Here is a 25,505-nt window from a genome sequence, read left to right as displayed (position 1 = left end):
TTTTGGAACCACTAATAATCTAAGAAATACTAATACAATACTATTACCCAGGATAACTAACCTTGTTTATAGCTTCCCTTAACAATTTCCTTGTAAAATCCTTAAAACTGGATGCACCTGTTAAGCTTCGAACAACACATGCCGTAACAACAAGAAAATCTTGACTGAGACAGTTAGAGAAAATAAATATCAATGTTGCCAGATTGCAATGCAAATAATAATATTTCCTTTTAATTTTTAAAAACCTTATTATTTCGGAATTTTGTAAAACAACTGTACCCGTTACCCTATATTCCCAGTTTTTAGCATGACATGTTTCCGGATTGTGCTGGATCTTCCATTTCGGAAACGACTACCATGACTTCTAATTTGAGTATGACTGAATAATTACTTGTACTTTAGGTGACTTTTCTCAAATGTTCCTTGACCTGATCCATATTGTTTTTTTTTGTGAAAATTATTATATTCATAACTCAGCAGCACATATCTTTAAATTTTAGTTAATAATTGTCCTTTTTTATCAGTTTCTGGACTCACATCTTAGACACGATACTGACAACTGAATAATATATTCAGCAATCGATTCATCAACCAAGACTTTTTAAGGACTTTTTAACACTTGCCATACCATATGAATAATGGACCTTTGTAGTAATCTTCCTTAAAAATAATTGTTTAATGCGCACCTGACCCTCATATTATTACAATTATTATAATGTTACTTCTTAATATTGTTTGAGGTGATGGTCTGATCCAGTACAGGGAATTACAGGACGTGATGCGCGCCTGTATGGAAGAAAACGGGATGCAATTCAGCGACGAACAAATCGAAGATTTAACGGTCGCTTTGTTCGAGGATGCCGATACGAATAGTCGGGGGGCGATCACTTACGAGGCCCTAAAAAGTCAACTGGAGAAGCATGGCGGCTTATTGGAGAATTTATCCATTAGGTTGGTTATCCATTAATCTCTTAAACATTAATGGATTGTTTAATTTTCCAGTATAGACCGCTGGCTGGTTCCGGCCCCCTTGAAACCGATCAAATCGACATCGCGGCTCAGGAAAGTCCTGTCTTACCGGCCCAATTATCTTACCGTGCCCTATTGGAAGAACAACATGGTGTATCTTACCTTTTTGTTTGGATTTTTATTGGTTAATGTTGCCCTGTTTATTTCTAGATCTATCCAATACAGGCATTCGAACTGGTTTACTATATTTGCCAGGGCGTGTGGTAAGTTTCGCTTGCCGCTTTAAAGGGGTGATAAGTATTGATTTTTTTTTAAATTTTGTATATTTAATTGTTAAAATTAAATTTAAATTTTACTATCAATTTGTATTTCTGAAGTTAAATTTTTGGTGTTTATTTGATTTTCTTTATTATTAGAGGTTGAATCTGAATTTTAATTTTTGCTTTGTCTCTGAATTTGAATTTTTCAGTGTTTTTTGCTTCAATATTTAATTCTAACTAGAACTTGCAATTTTAATTTAAATTATTTTTTTTAGTTTAAAGTATGGCATTTAATTTCATTTTGTTCCTAAATTTTAGCTTCTTATATCTTTTATGTCATTTTAAATTTTAAAAATTCATAAATAAATTAATTTCAGTTTTTGAATATGAATTTAAATATTTAAATTTTGAAAATGGCTTTGAATTTTGAAATTTTTAACTTGAATCTGAATTTCGTTTGATTTTAAATGTGATTTAATTTAATTAATTATTTAATTAAATTAATGTACTTAAATCTGTTTTTTCCGTTTGATTTTAAATCTAAATTTTTAACTTGAATCCGTAGTTTCTCTATTAATTTAAGTTTAAATTAATCAGTTTATATTTGAGTCCGAAATTTTAATTACGAATAAGAATTTTTGAATTTAAACGTGAATTTTTGATCTCTTTATTAATTTTATCAACTTGATATGAATCTATGTGTTACACAAGAAAACCCAAGACTAAAGAAGAAGTTTTATTAAATTTTGTAATTTACATAGAGAGAGAAAAACTTTAATAATTAACGGACAAAATTAAAAAATAAGACAAAAGCAGCACTAACAGCTGACATAACATTAAAAAGACAAAGATACATGACACATGACAGTTAACTTAAATATAGTACAATTACCGAGTAAAATATAGGAAGGCAGGTTTGCCAAATCTATTTGTTTATATTAACACTATAAATCTGATTTTTTAAATATTTAATTTAAATATGAAATTTAAATTTGGTTTTTAATTTGACTAAAAATCTCTCTTTTTCAATTTTAAATTTTTTTGTAAATTGTACTTTTCATGCAAAATTAAACATTAAATGAACTTTTTTTAATATTTAACTATAAATCTATTTTTTTAATTTTTATTTGGTTTTTTTATTTTAATTTCGGTTTGCATCTAAATATTTTGGCTTGGAAATTTTTATTATGAATTTAAATGTTTCAATTTTATAATTTTTTATTTAATCCTTTATTTCAATTTCATTGAATCCCGAAATATTTAAATTTTAATCATGAATTTTAATGAGAATTTCTGATTTTTATCTTTGTGGCTTGTATTTTCTTCCATTTAAAACTTAACCTTAATTTTAACTTAGTTTTTAAGTTTTTTTAACTCTGGTATAAATCAGACATTTTATTAATTTTATTATAATGATTATGAGTCTAAACGTTTGTTCTGAATTTTTAAATATTTAATTTGAGTATTGACACTGAATTTCGAATCTGAATCAGAACTTGAATCTTACCTTTTCAATTTTTATTTCTATCAGAAATTTTGTATTTAAAAATGAATCATTTTTTAGAATTTTAATTTTTGTTTTCTCCTTAAAATTTTCAATTTTTTATTTGCATCTGATTTTTTGTATTTTTTACTTAAATTTAAACATGAATTCAATTTGCTTAAAATCTAATTTTGTTTATATTTTGTTATATTAAATTCAGTTTAAATTTCGATTTTTCGTCTAAATTTGGTAAATATGATCCTGGACGCTGAATTTTGAAGTCAAATCGCAACTTCTTGAATTTGAATCTTTTAATTTAACTATGACTCTAAATTTTTGAATTTTTATCTGATTAAATTAAATTTGAATCTTAATTGTATTCGAATAACGTAAGTTTTGTTTATTAATTTGAATTGTTCAACTCTAATTAAAATTTTTGAGCCGTTAATATGGAATTCAGATCATAAATTCGGATTAAAATTCGATAAAACCGACGTTAAAATTTAAAGTTAAATTAGAATTTAAATCTTAATTTTTGGTTTGAATTATAAGTTTCGAAGTTGATTCAAATTTTGGATTTTTTTATGTGTATTAGATTTTTTTATTTAATCATTTATTTCAATTTCAGTTTGTAACTAAATTAAATCCATTGAATCCGAAATATTTGAATTTTGATCATGAATTTCAATTTTTGACTTTTAATGTTAATTTCTGATTTGTATATCATTTATTTTATTTAAAACTTAACCTGAATTTAAGTTTTTTTTTAACTCTGTTTTAAATCAGAATATTTAATTATTTTTTTTAAATATTATTATGAATCTCAACTTTTGATCTGAATTTTTAAATATTTCATTTAAATCTGAATTTGGAAATGTTGGTATTGACCCTGAATTTCGAAATTTTATCAGAACTTGAATCTTACCGTTTGAATTTTTATTTCTATTAGAAATTTTATATTTAAAAATGAATTAATAAAATTCGTTTATTCAATTTAATTATGAATCTAAAGTTTTTATTATTATATTTTAATTTGAACCTGTACTTAATCCGAATTTAATATTGAATTTTTGATTTGTTTTTCAATTTTTTATTTGAATTTGATTTTTTTTTAACTAAATAATAAATCAGAATTTTTTAAATTCATTAGAATAAGTTCAAGAATTTAAATTTTTAATTTCTCTTTAAAATTTTCAATTTTTTATTTGTACCTGATTTTTTGTATTTTTTACTTAAATTTTAATATGAATTCAATTTGTTTAAATTTAATTATAAATCTAATTTTTTCATTATATTAATTTTAGTTTGAATTTTAATTTTTGATCTAAATTTGGTACAAGTACGATCCTGAACGCTGAATTTTGAAGTCAAATCGCAATTTCTAAAATTCGAATCTTTCAATTTAACTATGACTCTGAATTTTTAATTTTCATCTGAATAAATTAAGCTTGAATCTTAATTGTATTCGAATAACGTAAATTTTGATTATTAGTTTGAATTATTCAACTCTAACTAGTATTTTTGGGCCGTTAATATGGAATTCAGATCATAAATTCGGATTAAAATTTAAAACAAAAATTATAAAATCGACGTTAAAATTTAAAGTTAAATTACAATTTATTCATTCATCATTCATTCATTTAAATATGAGTTTGAATCTGAACTTTTAATCTGATATTTTGAATAAATAATTTGAAAATGAATTTTTGATTCATTCTTTGATTTTTTTGACCTTGAATTAAAAATTCGAGACAGAAACTTGAATATTATACAATAGTCTGATTTTTTTATTTTTTTTTTTGGATTGGAATATGAATTGGAAATTCTAGTTATTTTTTTAAATGTGATAATGAATCTGAACTCTTAATCTCAATTTTTCAATATTTAAATGAAAATATTTAAAATTTTATACTGATAATTAAATTTAAATTCAGATTGAAGTCACACATTCGAACTCAAGTCAAATTCAAGCCGAAAGAAAATTAAAAATTTAGATTCAAATTTAAGTTTCCAACTTAAATACATAAATTTAAATTTTTGTTTAAAATAAAGTCAGGTCAAATAAATAATTGAAACTGAATAATAAAAAACAAAAATTCAGATTCATGGTGAATATAAATATTCAAATTCAGATGCAAAGCAAATATTCACATATGAACTTACAGATACACACATCAAAATGGTCTAGGGAACACATACAAATATGTTAATATTTTTGAGAAAATTGGAAAAAAGTTAATTATTCCAATTTTTTTACATTATTCGAATAAAATAACAATATAATTATTAACTTTTTTTTTGTAGATTATAATTTACTCATAATTTAGGGCCCAATAAACAATAAAGAACAAAATCCCATTTATTACCGTTTATTAAAAAAAAATATAAAAATAAAAATTTACCAAATACAAATTAAACTATTAGCCAGATGGTCCACCTCTATTATTAATAACACTTTGGCATCAGTACCAGTTTAAATCTGAATTTTTTAAAGTTAAACCTGCACTTTTTAAATTGAATTTTCCTATTTGAAATAATCCCTTCTTTAGGACAGTGTCTGAACTTTAATTGCGCCTTCATACTGGTTTTAATGCTAAGAAGGTGCATCACCTTCCTAAGAACCCGAGGTTACGGCAGTGTACTACCTCTGGACCAGCACATCTACTTTCACAAAATAACCGGATGGCTGATCTTCGGATACAGTTTTTGGCACTCCATAATGCACACCTGTAATTTTAGTAAGTTTTTACGTGGATCGCCAGGTGTGCAGTTCAGTAACACGCTGATTATATCCAGGTCTTTTGGTGGTGAACGATCCGGTTTTGAACGAGAGGAACTTCACTACGTCCCAGTGGTTATTCACCGCTAAACCGGGCCTGTTTGGACTTATTGGTGGATGGGCAAATCCGACAGGCGTTGCCCTCTTTGTCATTTTGTTGGTTATGTTCTTGTGCTCCCAGTCGTTTGTGAGGAGAGGAGGTTGTTTTGAGGTAGGTACTTGTTTGTATTATATTTTTTAAGTTTCTTAAATCTGAATTTTTAAAATATAACTATTTATTAAGTTTCTGAATGTACGCTCAATTATAAACATAATTTTTGATTTGTATTCAAGTTTAATCTATATTTTAATGTTTATTTTTTGTTTAATTTGTGTTGAAATTGTATTTTTTGTTTCAAGTCTGAATTGTAGCATTTGAATTTTTCATTTAAATATTAACCCGAATTTTTATTGGCATTTCAATCCAAGTTAAAACCTTTAAGATTTGGTTTGAATTTTCCTAATTTGATATAAACCTAAATTTTTAATTATTTCATTTGTATTTGAATCTGACTTTTTTATATTTCCCGGGAATCTAAATTAATTTTTTTTTTGTTTAATATGAACTTCATTTTTTTGACTCGAATTGAATCTCAATTTACATTTTTTAAATTCCATTTTGAATCTGAATTTTGATTTGTAAATTTCAGTGTAAATGGTTTAGTCGAATTACTAATTTATTTAATTTTAGTTTTTAGAATTATTAATTTGTATTTTTTTTTTTATTCCTATGTAGGTTTATTGGGCATATCCTTGTCTCAGTTTTTTATTATCCTCGGTATTATTTTAAAATTGTGTTTTTCTATTGTAGTTTATCTAATTACATACGGAAACACTCATTTAGTAAAAATCCTTCACTTATTTTTGAACTGCGTCCAGGATATAGGTCTCAGAAGTGGTAAAATCTTGACCTTTTGGCCGGTTTTTCGGACATATCCCTTTCTCAGTTCAATAATATCCTCGGTAATATTCTTAAATAGTGTTTTTCTATTGCAGTTTATCCCATTACGTAGGAAAACACTCATTTTGTAAAAATCCTTAATTTATTTTTGAACTGCGTTCAGGATATAGGTCTCAAGAGTGGCAAAATCTCGACTTCTTGGTCGATTTTTCGGACATATTCCTGTGTTAGTCTTTTAATATCCTCGGTATCATTCTAAAATTATGTTTTTCTATTGCAGTTTATCCATTTACGAATGAAAACATTCATTTTGTAAAAATCCTTAACTTATTTTTGAACTGCGTTCAGGATATAGGTCTCAAGAGTGGCAAAATCTCGACTTCTTGGTCGATTTTTCGGACATATTCCTGTGTTAGTCTTTTAATATCCTCGGTATCATTCTAAAATTATGTTTTTCTATTGCAGTTTATCCATTTACGAATGAAAACATTCATTTTGTAAAAATCCTTCACTTATTTTTGAACTGCGTTCAGGATATAGGTCTCAGAAGTGACAAAATCTCGACTTCTTGGCCGGTTTTTCGGACATATCCCTCTCTCAGTTCAATAATATCCTCGATATCATTCTAAAATTGTATTTTTCTATTGCAGTTTATCCCATTACGTATGAAAATACTCATTTTCTAAAAATCCTTCACTTATTTTTGAACTGCGTTCAGGATATAGGTCTCAGAAGTGGCAAAAATCTCGACTTCTTGGTCGATTTTTCGGACATATCCCTGTCTCAGTCCTTTAATATCCTCGGTTTCATTCTAAAATTGTTTACTACCTTCTTTCACCTACTTTCGCTGTCTTTTGGTTCTTTTGCAAAAATTTAAATTTCGATATGAATAAAAAAAAAATTTGTTTTAAATCTTTTATATGCACTAAATTTCTGGATAATTTTTATTCTTTCGATGCTAATATTTATGATTTTTTTTTGAATTTTATCTTTTGATTCTGCAAGAGATTATAAAAGTAGACCCGGAAAGAATTTTAATTGCTATACCAAAGTTATTAAAAAAAAAGACTTGAATATTAAATTTTTTAATATTCAAAAATTCGTGCATAACTTAAATGGGTACCAACGGCATTTTTCTAAAAAATGTTTTACAAAATTTTGGCTGGTTATTTTGGCTTAATATTTTGTTTTTAGTAACTCTCTCGTAAAATTTACTGGAATATAAATTTTTCTTATGTGCTTCATCTAATCAAGATGTCATTTTTGGTGAATCATTGGCATTGTTTTCTTAATTTTTGCGCCTATAAGTAAAAATTAATGCATTACATAAATTGGTACTAAGTACATTGTTCTAAAGAAATCGCGTTTTCGAATTAATTTAAGTGTAAATGTCAAAACTGTTTGCCAAACATTACATTCACAAATTTGGTTTAAGATTTTGCGATTTATGTTTTAAAACTGGAAAATGATTAAATTTCTCAGATTTTTTTGCATATATAATAATAATAATAAATATCTATTATTAGAACATAATTCAAAGCTGAAAAATAAAAATGTTAGGTGTAAAAGACTGGCGCAGTCAAGCTAATAGATACTCTACTGAACCAATCAGCATATTTTAATTGAGACCTATCAATAAATACATGTAATACTTATGAATAAAAAATAAATAGGTATCTAAAGCATATTATTAACAAAAGTAAATACATATCTTTCCTTTACGAGCCTGCACCACTCAGAACATTTTTTCTTAGACTGGGAACTCCAATTCAAGCAAAATAAACAACAAGCTAATTATAAAGTAACCGCATTAAATTACAATGTTAGCAGTTATTTCTTAAATTTAGTCTTAAAGACATTAATTGGTAAATTTAACATATTTACAGGTATTTTATTGTACACTACTGCTGCGCTATATAAAAAAGATCTTTGAAATATAGCTGTTAAGATGTTAGAAAACCTAAGGTTTAAATTATGACTATTTCTACAAAAATTCATTCAAGCCACCCAATATCTTCAAATAAGTGAGATATATGGTCGAAGTTTGTTAAATTATACACAAAACATAGACAGGCATTTTTACCCTTTTGAATTCATAGTTTAGTTTCAAGAATCACAGTTAGTAAGGTGTGATAGCGCAAGAGTTTCACATAATTGCTTTCTTAACTTAGCGTTTAATATGTGTCTATTATTGTAAAGAGTCGTAAGTGCTTAAAAAAAGTTTTTTGAAAAATCTTCGTTAAGTGTTGATCGTCCAATATGATTCCCCAGTTTTAAGTAGAATCAATACATGCCAATCTTGTATAAGATTTGGTTTGAATTTTCATTTTTCCTAATTTGATATAAACCTAAATTTTTATTTAATTTTTTTTTTTATTTGATTTGTGTTTGAATCTGACTTTTTTATATTTCCCAGGAATCTGAATTAATTTTTTTTTGTTTAATTTGAATTTATTTTTCAACATTTTTATCATTTCTTAAGTAAAGAACCTTAATCTGCATCTCAATTTATAACTTACCTTCAAAATTAATTTGATATGAATCAAGAATCTTAATTTATGTTTTTCTAAATTCGATTTTGAATTTTGACTTGTAAATTTCATAGTGTAAATGGTTTAGTCGAATTACTAATTTATTTAATTTTAGTTTTTAGAATTATTAATTTGTATTTTTTTTATTCCTATGCAAGTTTATTGGGCATATCCTTGTCTCAGTTTTTTATTATCCTCGGTATTATTCTAAAATTGTGTTTTTCTATTGTAGTTTATCTAATTACGTATAAAAACACTAATTTTGTAAAAATTCTTCACTACTTTCTTGCACTGTTTTTTGGATCTTTTGAAAAACTTTAAATTTCGACCTCAATTAAAAAAAAAATAAATTTTTGTTTTAAACCTTTAATATGCACTAAATTTTTTATTTTATGGATAATTTTAATTCTTTCGATGCCAATATTTGTGATTTTTTCATATATTTTTTTGAAATCAATGCATGTAAATGTAATTTTTGTAATTTCGATTTAAAAAGTTGACATTTTTTTTTCGATATTTAAAACTTGTGATTTTTTTTTTGAAAATTTAAATTTTGATTCTTTGATTTTATTCAATTTAAAACTGAATTTCTTAAATTTTATTTTAGATCTGAATTTTTTTGAATTACATATGAATTTTTCAATTGAATTCTAGTATGACTTTTTTTTAAATATGTAATTTTTTCCATTTTTTTTTTAAATTTAGATTTTTAATATTTTTTGTTGAAAACGTCTGAACTTTTATTTTTTAATATTTTATTTTTTTTCTCGTTTGCATTCGAGTCTAAACTCTCAAATTTTAATTTATTTATAAACCTTTTTTTTTAATTTTAAGAGGTCTCAAAGGAAAGGATTTGTGAGAAATACTAGATAGCGTTTTTACGAATTCTCTAGATTTGTAAAAACGCTATCTAGTCTTTCTCACAAATCCTTTCCTTTGAGACCTCTTAAAAAGAAGCAACATAACCCCTGGTCTACCCAAGGCTTGCGTACATCTGCTAAGAACATGCGCTTATTATCTCATCTTAAGAAATTTTCAGGCAGCGCTTTTTTTCATGAATACGTAAGACTTTACAAAAAGATTTATCAGAGAACTTTAAAAGCCGCCAAGGATATTTACTATAATAGGAGACTGGCTAAATCTAAAAATGTGGCTAAGGAAGCATGGTCGATTGTTAATGCTTTGAGAAATAAGCCTTCTTTGTCGAATACTATCTCCACTTCATCTGAGAACCTTAATGATTATTTTGTAAATGTGGCAAATAATTTAATGAGTACCATAACTTTTTTCCATTGCAAATGAGAATTTCCACAGTTTTTTCTTTACGCCCGTAGTGTTACCAGAGCTTTGCAGTTCAATTAGGGAAATCAAAAACAAAGGCTCTTCTGGAATTGATGGACTTACTCTCAAAATGTTTTCAAATCTGCCCGAATGTACATTATGTCATCTTATTACTCTAATTAATCAGTCTTCTCAAAAAGGTGTTTTTCCTAACTGCCTTAAGATGGCGATAATAATTCCACTACTTACATAAAGGAGGAGACAAAGATCAGTCTTCCAACTATCGCCCTATCGCTCTTCTTCCCACACTTTGAAAAATTATTGAAAGATTGATTAAAAAAAGACTTCTATCATTTTTGCTAAAATATAAAATACTTACTTCCCATGAATTTGGATTTTTAAATAACAAATGCACAAATGATGCTATGTTTGCTCTTTTTAATAATGTATACTCTAGCTTAAACAACCAACACCCTACAGCAACAATTTTCTGTGATTTTTCTAAAGCCTTTGATTGTGTTAATCATGACATCTTATTAAAAAAGTTGATATTCAGAGGAGCGCCTTTTGAATGGTTTAAGTCGTATCTCAATAACAGAAGTCATGCTGTGAGAATTGATTCGACTATGTCTTCTTGCAAGCCAATGCAAAGTGGAGTGCCTCAAGGTTCCGTACTTGGCCCTATTTTGTTTCTTATCTTCATCAATGACATTGCTAATCTAAATATTAACGATAAAGTCTGTTTATTTGCTGATGATACTAGTTTTACCTGGAGTAATCCGGATATTTCTACACTTTATAGAACCGTATCAAGTGATTTGACTACTATCAAATCATGGTGCGACTCTAATCTCCTTTGTCTCAACATTTCCAAAACTAAAATGTTGTCCTATAAAAATACCTTGCTATGAAAGTTGATTCTGTAAAGTTTTTAGGGCTAACTGTTGACAACTCGTTAAAATGGGACACACATATTGACTCTTTATCAAGAAAATTAAGTTCCGCTTGTTTTGCGTTAAGATCAATTTCTAAGGAGCTTAGCCTGTCTACTTCCAGAACAGTTTATTTTGCCCTTTTTGAATCGCACCTTCGATACGCCCCTCCATTCTGGGGTACATGTGGTGCAACTCAATTTGACCGTATTTTTAGACTACAAAAGAGAGCTTTACGTTATACACTGAGACTTAAATACAGAAGTCATTGCCACCATTTCTTCAAAAAATTCCATCTTTATTCATATTTGAGTCTGTTTGTCTAATACGCAAACACGGTTCAGCCTCTGATAGGCCTTCCCATAGTTATCCACTTAGAAACACGGAACATGATCGATACCTGCCTACCCCACATTCAGAGTTGGTCAAAAGTTCCATATTATATAATGCAAAAAAAATGCACAATCATCTGCCATTGGAAATTACATCCATCCATAACATAGAGAGATTTTTTAATGATTTTTTTTTTAACATTGTATACATTAAATTGTATATTTTATAATAATATTTTTGACTACTTACAATTTTTAAATTGTATTAATCTGTATATATTGTAGATATTCTATTCTATTCTATGTATTTATTTATTTTTTTTTAAATTTTGTTTTGTTTTTCTTTTCTTTAATTGTGTTTTGTTTGTATTTTTTTGTCTTTTTTGTTTTACAGCTTTGTCTACAAATTGTAACAATTTCTTGACAATAAAGCATTGATTTGATTTTTGATTTATATTAATGTAAATTTCAATCTGAATTTTTTGAATATTTAAAATAATTGATTTTTTTTTTTAAATTTGAATCTGAATGTTTAAATTTTGACGCTTAACCTGAATTTAAACCTAAACTTCAGTTTTATATGATTAAAAATTTGAATTTTTTATTTAAATTAAATTTTGGTTTTATTATGAATCTGGATTTATTAATTTTTTTTTCTTTGGAATTTGATAGAAATGTTAGTTTGAATTTAAACTTAAATGTATTGACTTTTTTTTATTTTTATATGATTCTATATTTAAATAATAATAATAATAATAATAAAGAAGTTTATTTAGCATAACAGCTACATACAGTACAATAATTATAATTATAATATAAAGCAGTACTAAAGTCTACAAAGAAAATAAACTACAATAAAAATAATAAACCAATAAAAGTTCATCTTCACATTGTATGTGTGTACATCCTCACACGATTTTAACTTATCACAGATATAGCTGGGTAACAAACGATGTTTCAATTTAAATATAAACAAATGGACATTAAACTTTATACGTTCAATCACAGACATCATATTTAGGACACTTAACATACATTTAATTGGTGTATATCGATCACATTATAAAATCAGTCTCATAGCTCTATTCTGTATTACTTTCAACTGGTGTATTTTATATTGTGGCAGATTAAACAACAACGTGGAGCAATACTGCAAATGCGGAAGTGCAATGCTATTAAACAAAAGCAACTTTGTGCTCATGGAGAGGTTTCTTTCCACTCTGGTGATAAATCCAACTTTTTTGGAGAATTTTCGCATGACGTAGTCTGCATGTGCATAAAAGTTTAAATTCGCATCTAGAATAGTACCCAAATACTTAATTTCACTCTTATAAAGAATGCTATCCCCATTTACAGTAATGCTCACCCTATCCATGTCTATTAAATTAAGTCGTGACTTTTTGCCAAATATGCAAAACTTCGATTTAGCTGTATTTAAACGCAATTTGTTAGTGCAAAGCCAGATAAATAAACTTTTCAATTCTTTGTTTAGGTCGATTTGCATTTGCTCATTATATCATCTGCAAATAATACCACCATACACTTTTCAAAAACTTTTACCATATCATTAATGTACAGTAGAAATAACAATGCTCTTAAAACAGTTCCTTGAGGCACACCATAATTAACAGAAACACAGTGAGATATACTATTTTTAAAAATTACACGTTGCACTCTGTTGGACACATACGACTTAAACCAACTCAAAGCATTATCCCTAATTCCTAATTGCTGTAGTTTGGTAATTAAAATTTGTCTATCTATCGTTTCGAAGGCTCTCTTAAAATCTAAAAATACCGCTAAAACAAGATTATCACAGTCGATAGCTTTGAGAAAATCATCACAAATATTAAACGGATTCACAAGAATGATGCTCATGAAATCCCGACTGTCCAGGAACAATTATTTTGCCTTTATCACAAAACTCAACCAGTTGTTCCTTAACACAATTCTCAAGGAGCTTTTCATAGACAGGTACCGTGTTAATTGGTCTAAATTCATTATGCAAATTTGTGTTTTGTACTTTGGGAACAGGAATAACAGTAGACAGTTTCCAAATATATAAACCGAATTTTTCATTTGCATTGAATTTGAATTTGATCTAAATTTAAATTTTTGAAATTTGAATATCCGAATTTATAAGAATGACTTTTTTGAGTTTTTCATTATTTTAAATATTTAATTTTTTGAATCCGCTTTTTTTGAATCTGAATGCTTCAATTCTTTGTCTCAATTTCAAGCCATAATTCCTTGTGAATTTAATTTTTTTAATAATTAATATTTCAGTATTTTGTTCTCGTTGGAATTTGAATCTGAAATTTTGCCTAAGAGACTAATCAACTTAATAAATAAATGCATTAAATTTTTTAAATAATCAAATTTGAAGTACACATTTGAATCCAAAAGTCTAAATCTTCTATTTGTATTGAATGTAAGATTTTTATTTATTTTTTCTCGTTTTTTTAAATATCATCATTTTTGGTTGTTTAAAGATTTTTGAATCAAAATTTTTGACCCGACATTCTAAATTTCAATTTTAATTTGAATATTAACATTTTTTATTTAAACCTTCTAAGTTTCATTTCTGTTGAATTTAAATTGGAATCTGAATTTAAAAATTTTCATATGATTTGTGAATTTAATGCTTAACTTCCATTTTTTAATTTGATTACAAATATGAATTTTTGAATTTAAATTCTTGATTTCTCTATAAATTTAAAATTTTCCCCTAGATCTATTTTTACTCAATTTTTAAGGTTAATTTCAATTTAATTGTGAACTATTTATTTATAAAAATTTTTGAAAATTAATTTTACATAATTCATTGATTTTCTGAATTTGAGTATAAATTTTTTCATCATAAGGCGAATTTAACCCTCAACCTGAATCCGAAATTAATTTTTTTTCTTTGAATCTGTATTTAATTTTGATTCTGCAAATATGAAAAGAATTTTAATTCCTAGCTAAATTTTCAAAAAACAAAACATCATACTGGCCATTTGCTCTCCAAAATCATTTATTCATTAAACTGCGTTGACCTAAACCTCCCACAACCTCAATTAAATCATGACCCGGAATTTTTCAAACGAATCCGACCCTAAATTCCAATTTAAAGGTGTTTTACTGGACCCACTTGATGTACGTCCCCTTCTGGATCCTGCTGCTCCTCCACGGTCCCAACTTCTGGAAATGGTTCATCATTCCGGGCGTCGCTTACTTGATCGAGCGCATATCCAGAGTCGACACCATGTCCAACAAAGGGAAAACGTACATCAGCTCAGGCCTCCTGCTGCCCTCCAAAGTGACCCATTTGGTGATAAAACGCCCCGCACAGTTCGATTTCCATCCTGGCGATTACGTTTTCGTCAATATTCCCGCTATAGCGAAATACGAGTGGCATCCCTTCACCATAAGCAGCTGTCCAGAGCAAGAAGGTAATCGAATCTTTAACACTTTCCTGCTTTAAAACGTTCTTATACATTTATCCAGACTACATGTGGTTGCATATAAGAGGAGTGGGACAATGGACCAACCGTTTGTACGAATACTTCGAAAAAGAACAGGAGAAACTTCATAGCGGTGAGGTGTCTGCCGTGCAGTCTTGCGGATCCACACCAAAACCGAGCGGTAATGATTCAGAGGCGAGCAGCACCCCGAATGCTTTCAGTCAAATTAAGGCGACGATCACCAGGACCCTTTCGAGAACCGATAAGACCTCTGAGGGAAATAAAAGTCCTGGTCCCGGGGTGCAACTGGTGGGGTTTTCCAGTGAGGATCACGAGGGCGGCGGTGAGGGTGAGACTTTAGGTGGTGTTCCAGGTAAGACTTTTGAGTGGGTTTTTTTTGTATTGCACTTAAGGCAAATGTATGCTTGTAAATCTGATTTTTGATTTGAATGTTTTTTTTTTTTAATTTCACGTATAAGGCAAGGCAACATCAATTAACTGTTCTTTTAATAGATGGGGCAAGAAAATTATGTTTAGGTTAAGTCTGGTTTTAATTTATGGTCTACCTCTGACAGGATATTTCTGGAACCGGGACCATCCATGGAGAACCCGGAGTGTCCTGATAGAGTTATGGTTCAGAGTAGTCCACAAAACAATAATTTTTAAATATTGACTACGACAATCTAAGATATTCATATGTCAATAAGAGAGAAAGTAATTTGCTTCTTACAGGCACTCCTGGAATAAAAATGCCAATAGCTTCACTTTTAGTGCATCGATTTTAATCATTTTTTCAAAAAAGACTTAAAAAGTCTTCAGAGTAGTCTACAAAACAATAATTTTTTAATATTGATTACGAGAATCTAAGATATTTATTTGTCAATAAGAGACAAAGTCGTTTGTTTCCTACAGGCACCCTTGGACTAAAAAATCCAATAGCTTCACTTCTAGTGCATCGGTTTTAGTCATCAACTTTTACTTTTACTTTGTTTTTCATTTATGTTTTATTGAATGTAGCTTTTTTGCTAAATAATTTTCTGACTATTAGAAATGCCGAACAGAGGAAGAAGAATGTCTCCCGAGCACCGTCTACAACGTCTAGTGTTCTCCAAGAGGGCTCCATTAGAAAAATCCTTGTCCCTCCCAGACGTACAAACCAACGCGAAAAAAAGAGAAAGAATGCTCGCGTAAGTTTTGCACTAAACAAATGAATGAAATCGTGAACTCTGGGTTTATTTTTTCAGTTTAAGGGAGTACATGCGCTCCGAATCGGAGAAGAGTTTCGACCCGAGACAGATGAGAAAGGCGCGACAAAAGTCCCTGGGTTTGGCCTACTTTAGTCCACAAAATAAGAGTTTGGCTCAGAGTTTCCGGTATATGCGGAACAAACCCACCATTATCGCTTTTAAGACTCCCAGTTTGGAGAATTGCGACCAAAGGGACTCTAGTCGTTCGTTCGCTTCTACAGTTGGTAAGTACACAGAAAATGTATTTCTTGACCAATAATTTCATACTAAAACAATTCTTGTACCTCAAAAACTTGCTAAGTTAGAAGCACTTTTGTCATCCAAGGTTCCAAAGCCCCTCAAATTTGCACTTTCTAACCTTATATTGCAATATCACGATTTTTATGAATCACCAGACATTTTTGGGCATAACTTTGCAACCACTTGAAATATTTTCATAATTCTTTTACGCCTATATTAAGTAATTCCTGAGGATGAATTAGAGGGGAGAAACGTCTTTATAGCATAAAGATTTTGGTAACTAGGTCTATTTTGGTTAAGACATATTTTTTTGCTAATTTTTTTAACAAACCTCACGACTCTTGAAGCTACTTTTATGAAAAAATACGAATATTTTTAAAAAAATTTGATTCAAAGAAAGTGTATTTTTTTCCCAATAATTTCATACTAGAACAATTCTTATACCTCAAAAACTTTTTGAGTTAGAGGCACTTTTGTCATCCAGGGTTCCAAAGCCCCCCGAATTTGTACTTGCGAAGCCATATTGCAATATCACGATTTTTATGCATTACCAGACATTTTTGGGCATAACTTTACAACCACTTGAAATATTTTCATAATTCTTTTACGCTTAAATTAAGTAATTCCTGAGGATTAATTAGAGGGTCGAAACGTTTTTATAGCATAAAGATTTTGGTAACTAGACCCATTTTGGTTAAGACATATTTTTTGCAAATGCTTTTAACAAACCTTCACGACTCTTGAAGCTACTTTTATGAAAAAATACGAATATTAAAAAAAAAATTGATTCAAGAAAAGTGCACTTTTTTCCCAATGATTTGATACTAGATCAATTCTTGTACCTCAAAAACTTGCTAAGTTAGAAGCACTTTTGTCATCCAAGGTTCCAAAGCCCCTCAAATTTGCACTTTCTAACCTTATATTGCAATATCACGATTTTTATGCATTACCAGACATTTTTGGGCATAACTTTACAACCACTTGAAATATTTTCATAATTCTTTTACGCTTAAATTAAGTAATTCCTGAGGATTAATTAGAGGGTCGAAACGTTTTTATAGCATAAAGATTTTGGTAACTAGACCCATTTTGGTTAAGACATATTTTTTGCAAATGCTTTTAACAAACCTTCACGACTCTTGAAGCTACTTTTATGAAAAAATACGAATATTAAAAAAAAAATTGATTCAAGAAAAGTGCACTTTTTTCCCAATGATTTGATACTAGATCAATTCTTGTACCTCAAAAACTTGCTAAGTTAGAAGCACTTTTGTCATCCAAGGTTCCAAAGCCCCTCAAATTTGCACTTTCTAACCTTATATTGCAATATCACGATTTTTATGAATCACCAGACATTTTTAGGCATAACTTTGCAATCACTTGAAATATTTTCATAATTTTTTTACGCTTATATTAAGTAATTCCTGAGAATGAATTAGAGAGTAGAAACGTCTTTATAGCGTAAAGATTTTGGTAACTAGGTCCATTTTGGTTAAGACATATTTTTTTGCAAATGCTTTTAACAAACCTTCACGACTCTTGAAGCTACTTTTATGAAAAAATACGAATATTTTTAAAAAAATTTGATTCAAGAAAAGTGCACTTTTTTCCCAATGATTTGATACTAGAACAATTCTTGTACCTCAAAAACTTGCTAAGTTAGAAGCACTTTTGTCATCCAAGGTTCCAAAGCCCCTCAAATTTGCACTTTCTAACCTCATATTGCAATATCACGATTTTTATGAATCACCAGACATTTTTGGGCATAACTTTGCAACCACTTGAAATATTTTCATAATTCTTTTACGCTTATATTAAGTAATTCCTGAGGATGAATTAGAGGGTAGAAACATCTTTCTGGCATAAGGATTTTGGTTACTAGATTCATTTTGGTTGGAACATATTTTTTTGCTAATTTTTTTAACAAACCTTCACGATTCTTGCAGCTACTTTTATGAAAAAATAATAATATTTTAAAAAGAATTTGATCTACAGAAAGTGCATTTTTTGCCCAATCGTTTCATACTAGAACAATTCTTGTACCTCAAAAACTTTCTGAGTTAGAGGCACTTTTGTCATCCAAGGTTCCAAAGCCCTTCAAATTTGCACTTTCAAAACCTATATTGCAATATCTTGATTTTATGAATTACCAGACATTTTTAGGCATAACTTTGCAACCACTTGAAATATTTTCATAATTCTTTTACACTTCTATTAAGTAATTCCTAAGGATGAATTAGAGGGGAGAAACGTCTTTCTAGCATAAAGATTTTGGTAACTAGGTCCATTTTGGTTAAGACATATTTTTTTGCTAATTTTTTTAACAAACCTTCACGATTCTTGAAGTTACTTTTATGAAAAAATAAGAATTTGATTTAAAGAAAGTGCACTTTTTTGCCCAATGATTTTATACTAGAACAATTCTTGTACCTCAAAAACTTTCTGAGTTAGAGGCACTTTTGTCATCCAAGGTTACAATGCCCCTCAAATTTGCACTTTCGAACCTCATGTCACGATTTTTATGAATTACCAGACATTTTTGGGCATAACTTTGCAACCACTTGAAATATTTTCGTAATTCTTTTACTTCTGTATTAAGAAATTCCCGAAGATGAGTTAGAGAGTAGAAACGTCCCTTTAAGTTAAAGATTTTGCAATTTAGGGCTGTTTTGGTAAGGTCATATTTTTCTTATTAAACCTTCACGATTCTTGAAAATATTTTCATGAAATAAAACGAATATTCTTAAAAGGTTTGAAATAAAGAAAGGCCATTTCTTTCCAAATAATTTAATACCAAAACGATTCTTATACCTCAAAAACTTTCTGAGTTAGAGGTAATTTTGTCAATCAAGATCCTAAAGTCCCCCGAATTTGCATAATGCTACCTCAACATTTTTATGAATTACCAGACATTTTTTAGCATAACTTGGAAACCACTTAAGATATTTTCATAATTCTTTTACATTTGTATTAAGAAATCCCTGAAGATGAATTAGAGGATAAAACCAGCCCTTTATTTTAAGGATTTTGATAGTAAAACCCATTTTAGTTAAGGCTTATTTTTTTGCTAATTTTTTTAACAAATCTTCACTATTCTTGAGGATATTTTTACGAAATAAACCGAATATATTTATAAAGATTTTTTACAAAGAAACTACATCTTTTACGAATAATTTCATACTAGAACGATTCTTGTACCTCAAAAAGTTTCTGACTTAGCGGCAATTTTGTCAACCAAGGTACCAAAGCTCCTCAAATTTTTCAAATAATGCATATTACAATATCAAGATTTTTTTAACTGTCAGACATTTTTAGGCATAACTTCTGAACCACTTGCAATACTTTTATAATTCTTTTACATTTATATTAAGAAAGTCCTGATGATTAATTAGAGGGTAAAAACGTGATTATGGGTTGAGGATTTGCTTAGTTAAGACCATTTTGCTTGAAGCTTATTTTTTTGCTAAACTCCTCTATTCTTGAGAATCTTTTCATGAAATTAAACCAGAATTTTTAAAATGTTTTTAAGCAAAGAAAGAGCGTTTCTTGCTCAATAATTTAGTACCAAAACGATTCTTGTAGCATCAAAAATGTCTAAGTTAGAGGCAGTTTTCTCGTCCAAGGTTCAAAAACCTCTTAAATCAGGATTTTTATACCAGACATTTTTGGGCATAACTTTGGAACCAATCGACACTTTTTCATGATTTTTTTACGTTTATATTAAGGAATCCCTGAGGATGAATTAAAGCATAGAAACGTCATTCTGCCATAATTTCCTTTTTACTTAGGGAAGCCTGATAGTGAGTTCAGTTACTACAGTCCGGAACGTAGGGTGGAGGAGGGACAAGTTTTCCAACTGCACGACATGACCGCCGCCGATCCAAAGCTGAAACACATCAACTACCCCGTAGGAAAACCTTTGGAGGTAATAAATAAATAAATTTTATTTTATTTATTCATATTTATTTAAATATATATTTAGACAGAAGATAGTTTGAAGAACGGAGATTTAAAAATTAAGTTTTTGGACCAGGCCGGTACCGAGGTACACTTTGTGTGATTTTGTAACCCTTTCTAACCCGTCTCTTCTTCTCTTTCTCTCACTACGATTTCGGTGTGCTTATGGCAATAAAATTTTAAAAAAATGGTTATGAAGAATTGACCTTTTTTTCTCATACATATAGATTTTCCTTGATGGTCCCTACGGAGCCCCCTCGAGCCACATTTTTAGAGCACAACACGCGGTTCTTATAGCAACCGGAATCGGAGTCACCCCATTCGCTTCCATTCTACAGTCGATTATGCACAGGTATTGGAAGGCGAGACACACTTGTCCTAAATGCAAGTTTTCATGGGCCTGTGACATACCAGCCACCGTTATGAACTTAAGAAAAGTAAGTAGGTGGAACTTGTGACGTAATATATGTCCTTAGGATTAAACTAGCTACGCAGCTAGCTAGTCTAAGCACATATCGTTCAGGGCATATAACAGCAATGTTTTAATCTTAAAAGGCTTGAGGGAATGTTGTCTGAATAGTTCAGGAATGTTTTACTTTTTTAATGACATTAATTATATAATTATTTTATTTGTTAATGGACATTTTTAGGTGTAACTTAGGAAATAATTAAAATATTACCATACTTCTTTCACATTCAGATAATATGTTTCCTGAGGATTGATTTAAGGGTAAAATAATTATTCTGCCTCAGTAAATTAGGTAGTTACAGCAATTTGGGTAGTAAGACTTTTTTCAAAAATTTTCTTACCAAATTAATAAGATTCTTAACATTTTTTTCCAGAAATACTTCGAATATCCTTAAAAGCTTTATACTCAAAGAAAGCTCTTTTATTTCCCAATAATTTAATACTAGAACGGTTCTTGTACCTCAAAAACTTCCTCAGTTGGAGGCAATTTTGTCAAGCAAGGTCCAAGAGTCACCGATTTTGAGGTTTTAAAACCTGTATTTCCACATCGAGATTTTTATTCATTAGTGAACGTTTTTGGGTGTAACTTCAGAAGTAATTAGAATATTTTCATAATTCTTTCACATCTATATAATAGGGCTCTTGAGGATGAATTGGGTAGTAAAATCATGATTCTATGTCTACAATTTAGGTAGTTACAGCAATTTCGGTAATAACACTATTTTTAATAATTTTTTTACCAAATCTTCAAGATTCTTGACAATTTTCTCCCAAAATAATCTGAATATCCTTAGAAGGTTTTTCCTTAATGAAAGTCCTTTACTTTCCCAACAATTTCATACTAAAACAGTTCATGTACCTCAAAAACTTCCTCATTTAGAGGCAATTTTGTCAAACAAGGTCCACGACTCACTATATTCAAGATTCTGTAAACAAATTGCACAATTTTTTTACACCAAAATAAAGGATGGCTTGAACTCTGAAGAATACCCTTAAAAGCCAAAACATAATGACGAATTCTATTAACATTTCTTGTCCAGGTGGATTTTTTCTGGATAAACAGGAACCAGCGGTCCTTCGAGTGGTTCGTGAACCTGCTTTCCCAGTTGGAAATTGAACAAGCTGAACTGGGCGGGGCCATGGAGAGATTCTTGGAGATGCACATGTACATCACCAGCGCTTTACAGAAAACCGATATGAAAGCAGTCGGGCTTCAGTTAGCTCTGGACCTGTTACACGAAAAGGTATGTCATTTTTTTATAGACAAATGTATTTGCTCTCAATGAAGGAACCAGTAAGTCGAGGAACGTTTTCTTAATACTATACCGTTATTTTTATTCATCTATGTCCAGTAGTTCCTGAGAAACTTCGATTTTTGGGACGTCTAGGCTTGAAAATTAATTTATTTGGAGTCGGCCTTAATATAGGTCAACAGCTCCAAAAGTTTTATTCCAATCACGTAGAACCCTTAACAAAGTTTGTAGACCAATATTTTCTTAATAACCTACTGTTAATTTCATTCTTCTACCTCCAATAGTTCGTGAGAAAATTGAATATTTGTGACACATGGACTAGAAAATTAAGTTGTCTTTTTTCCATTATCACTCATATTTAACGAAACGTCAAAATTTGTATATGTCCAATGTTGCCAATTGTCCACGGAATAATTCATGTTTGACGTGAAACTTTTTTTTCAACGTGGATCGACCCACCTGAACCTGAACTGTCTAAAGTAACACTTTTTAAGCTCTATTCATATGTATATAAAATATATGTATGTATATACTCCTCTCTTGTTCCTACAGTATTTTACCTCAAAAAAGCAAAAACAATTAAAAATGACCTGACACTCAAAAAAAAAAAAAAACTCTGGCAACACTGGAACACTTTAGCCGCTACTGTCAATATAATGCTCTTCGGCGTTCTTTAGCAGTGTTGCCAATTGTGCCCAATTTCCTGGTTGCCAACAGTGAAGTCTAAATCGGCTCTTATATTATTTGTTTCTTCTTTAGGAAAAGCGTGACTTAATTACCGGCCTGAAAACCAGAACGAACGCGGGCAGACCGAACTGGGATAAAGTTTTCAAGCAAATTTCCGACCAGAAAAAAGGGAAAGTCACGGTTTTCTATTGCGGACCGCCGCAATTGGGGCGCATTTTGCGGGTGAAATGCGACCAGTACGGATTTATTTTCAGGAAAGAGAGTTTTTAAAGAAAATTTTAGTACTTTTACTTGTAAATATACCCTAATTGTATTTTATTGTACTTATGTGTGTGTAAAATGGCTTATACTTTTGTACATATTTATGTAATTATTAATATATTTTTAATCAACGTGAATTTCGTTTAATTTTACCCACCTATAAGGTCATTCTACACAGTTGGCAACACTGCCAATTTCAACTGTCACTTCAGTGCAAGGAGGATTCTGTGAAGTTTCATGTCCGCCATATTTGTTTACGTGTCAATTAGCTAATGACAGTTTCCAATCTCTCGGATGTCAAAGAGACTAGCAGTTGAATATTTATACTTACCCCGCCGTCTTAAATTAAGAATATCATCACACTTTTTTATACTTACATAAATTTATGCAATGCCTCTAAGAAAAATTAATTTTTAGGCCTAGGAATAGTTTTTTTATTTAATACACAAACCCAAATTTTGTTATCACTCGCGCCATCTCCTGAGGAAATTAGAGAAACTATATCAAATGTTTCTGTTTTACTGATATGCCGTAAGATGACGCTCTTTTTTTTTTATTAACCTTGGCAACACTGACCACCTGTCAAGTAATTTTTGACATTGACAACATAACCTTACATTTTTTTTTTAAGGTTAATTTACAATTTTCCTCATAATAAACAAATAATTTAACTTCGAGACCATGTCAGTGCTAAAAGGGGCACACAAACTACTCAGGCTCTTTATCGCAGATCATAAACACCATTACCACCATTTAAATAGCCCGATAAGTCCCTTAAAGCATATCCCTTATCAGAACTTCTATGCCTCCCAAAAATTCGACTCGAAACTGTGTTGGAAATGCGGCCTGGAACGTAGAAACCCTTGCGAGGTGTTTTGTGAGGAGTGCAAGACGATCCAGAGCCCGCACGAGACCAAAAACTACTTTAAAATATTCAATTTGGAAGAAAAATTTGATATCGATGTCAAGTCTTTGCAGAGCAAATATAGGATGTTACAGGGCCGCTTGCACCCCGATAAGTTTAGTAATAAAAGCGAACAAGAGAAACATATATCGGAAACGTACTCTTCTTTAGTTAATAAGGCTTATAAGAGCTTGCAGGCCCCACTAAGGCGAGCTCAACATTTATTAGAGTTGCACGGGGATGGAATCGACGAAGAACAAAAGGTTGATGACCCAGAATTTTTGATGGAAATGATGGAACTTAATGAGGAACTGGAGAACTGTACTGACGCTGATAAACTGAGGAAATTAGATATAAAGAATAAAAATCAGCTGGAGATGCTTGCGAAAAGCATTGATGAGTGCTTTAAAGAAAACAACTTGAACAAAGCCAAGAATTTAGTAATAAAAATGAAATATTATTCTAGTTTAGGTAATAGGATTAATAGCCAATTAAGAGATTTAGGCATAGTGGATTAATGAATTAAATGACTGTCTTGTAATTTATGTGATATTATTACTGTGAGTTACCTATGCCCTGGCCCTATTGTGTGCTAAAACATGTGATGATAGGAAGGCATTAGGTATATTACGCTACTCTAAACAAAAGATTGTTGAATGATTAAACTGATACATTAATAAAAACACTTATCAAAGAAACAACTCTTTTATTCACCAATTATCTTGTCTTAATTTATATGTGGTGTTATCACTATAAATCACATGTACTCTGGCCCCATAGTAAGGTATTACATAAGCAGATCCGTCTGCAGGCCCTACCACTTGTGTAGCAATTAAAATTATGTCAATGAGTTGCCCCAAAAACATGAAACCGAAAGTGCAAAATTTCGCTAGTCCTATAGCGGGATAACCTAAATAAAACCGATCTAAGCCTAACATACCTAAGAATATTGAGAGCAGTAGGGACGTCTCGAATGAATAACCGTTGCTGCAAAACCACTTCAAATAAATAATTTGATTAAGAGCATTTTAAGTACTTACGTCCATCTGCAATCCACTTCTTTTGTGAATGTCCTGTTTTGTGTTTCCTTACACACTAATCCGTCTACAGCCAAGCACCGGACTGCAATTAAAATCCTTAAGTTATTGGTTTTTATGGAATATAGCTGTAACGCTTACTTGTCGCCTTATTTTCTGGGGTGCAACCAGAGATTTCTTGCGTTTTAGGGTCTATTAGCGGTTCACTTTTGGGATCGGTGAAATAACTGGGGTCAGGACATAAATACTGACCTAAACTTAATGTGTTACAATCGACTGACTTTGAGGGCCCCAATTCAAGTTCCTCATCACTTTTTATATAAGGAATTAGGAAAAAATAGATTAAAAGCGTTAAGAGGAATGTTTTCATATTGAGGCTAGAACTACAGGTACATAATGAGACATTTAATATGTAATGTTGAATATTTATTAAATTTCAAAACAATAACAATAATAAAGTGACAGCTGACATAAATCAGATCTAATGACAGTGACAG

At 29.9% G+C, this 25,505-nt stretch overlaps 3 protein-coding genes and 1 long non-coding RNA gene across 4 annotated transcripts in view; 2 read left to right on the top strand and 2 right to left on the bottom strand.

Annotated features, from left to right (window-relative positions):
- LOC126743001 (NADPH oxidase 5) overlaps positions 1-23,204 on the top strand; it is a 156,326-nt gene extending 133,122 nt beyond the window's left edge. The window contains exons 8-20 of the mRNA XM_050449908.1: positions 741-951; positions 1,003-1,232; positions 5,262-5,450; positions 5,509-5,702; positions 14,623-14,941; positions 14,997-15,326; positions 16,002-16,140; positions 16,198-16,424; positions 20,229-20,365; positions 20,423-20,485; positions 20,625-20,834; positions 21,907-22,110; positions 22,879-23,204. Coding sequence (XP_050305865.1) covers positions 741-951; positions 1,003-1,232; positions 5,262-5,450; positions 5,509-5,702; positions 14,623-14,941; positions 14,997-15,326; positions 16,002-16,140; positions 16,198-16,424; positions 20,229-20,365; positions 20,423-20,485; positions 20,625-20,834; positions 21,907-22,110; positions 22,879-23,076 — 2,651 coding nt within the window. The 3' untranslated portion in view covers positions 23,077-23,204. The remainder of the gene's footprint in view (positions 1-740; positions 952-1,002; positions 1,233-5,261; positions 5,451-5,508; positions 5,703-14,622; positions 14,942-14,996; positions 15,327-16,001; positions 16,141-16,197; positions 16,425-20,228; positions 20,366-20,422; positions 20,486-20,624; positions 20,835-21,906; positions 22,111-22,878) is intronic.
- Positions 21,539-22,488, bottom strand: LOC126743002 (uncharacterized). Its single transcript, XR_007662754.1, has 3 exons — positions 22,193-22,488; positions 21,857-22,095; positions 21,539-21,792 (listed from the first exon to the last, which is right to left on the bottom strand). It is a non-coding gene; the product is annotated as an uncharacterized LOC126743002 (long non-coding RNA).
- A 474-nt stretch (positions 23,205-23,678) lies between the features above and the next one.
- Positions 23,679-24,672, top strand: LOC126743160 (iron-sulfur cluster co-chaperone protein HscB). Its single transcript, XM_050450137.1, has one exon. It carries the CDS (start codon positions 23,749-23,751, stop codon positions 24,487-24,489), a length of 741 nt encoding a protein of 246 aa, XP_050306094.1. The 5' UTR covers positions 23,679-23,748; the 3' UTR covers positions 24,490-24,672.
- LOC126743161 (TM2 domain-containing protein CG10795) lies at positions 24,658-25,475 on the bottom strand. Its single transcript, XM_050450138.1, has 3 exons — positions 25,150-25,475; positions 25,012-25,093; positions 24,658-24,958 (listed from the first exon to the last, which is right to left on the bottom strand). The coding sequence occupies exons 1-3, from the start codon at positions 25,376-25,378 to the stop codon at positions 24,682-24,684; spliced, it is 588 nt and encodes a 195-aa protein (XP_050306095.1). The 5' UTR covers positions 25,379-25,475; the 3' UTR covers positions 24,658-24,681.
- Positions 25,476-25,505: the final 30 nt, after the last annotated feature.

This window comes from Anthonomus grandis, chromosome 12, assembly GCF_022605725.1.
Source record: "Anthonomus grandis grandis chromosome 12, icAntGran1.3, whole genome shotgun sequence".
Taxonomy (NCBI): domain Eukaryota; kingdom Metazoa; phylum Arthropoda; class Insecta; order Coleoptera; family Curculionidae; genus Anthonomus; species Anthonomus grandis.
The sequence above is the reverse complement of the archived record's forward strand: the minus strand, read 5'-3'. Positions and strand labels throughout refer to the sequence as shown.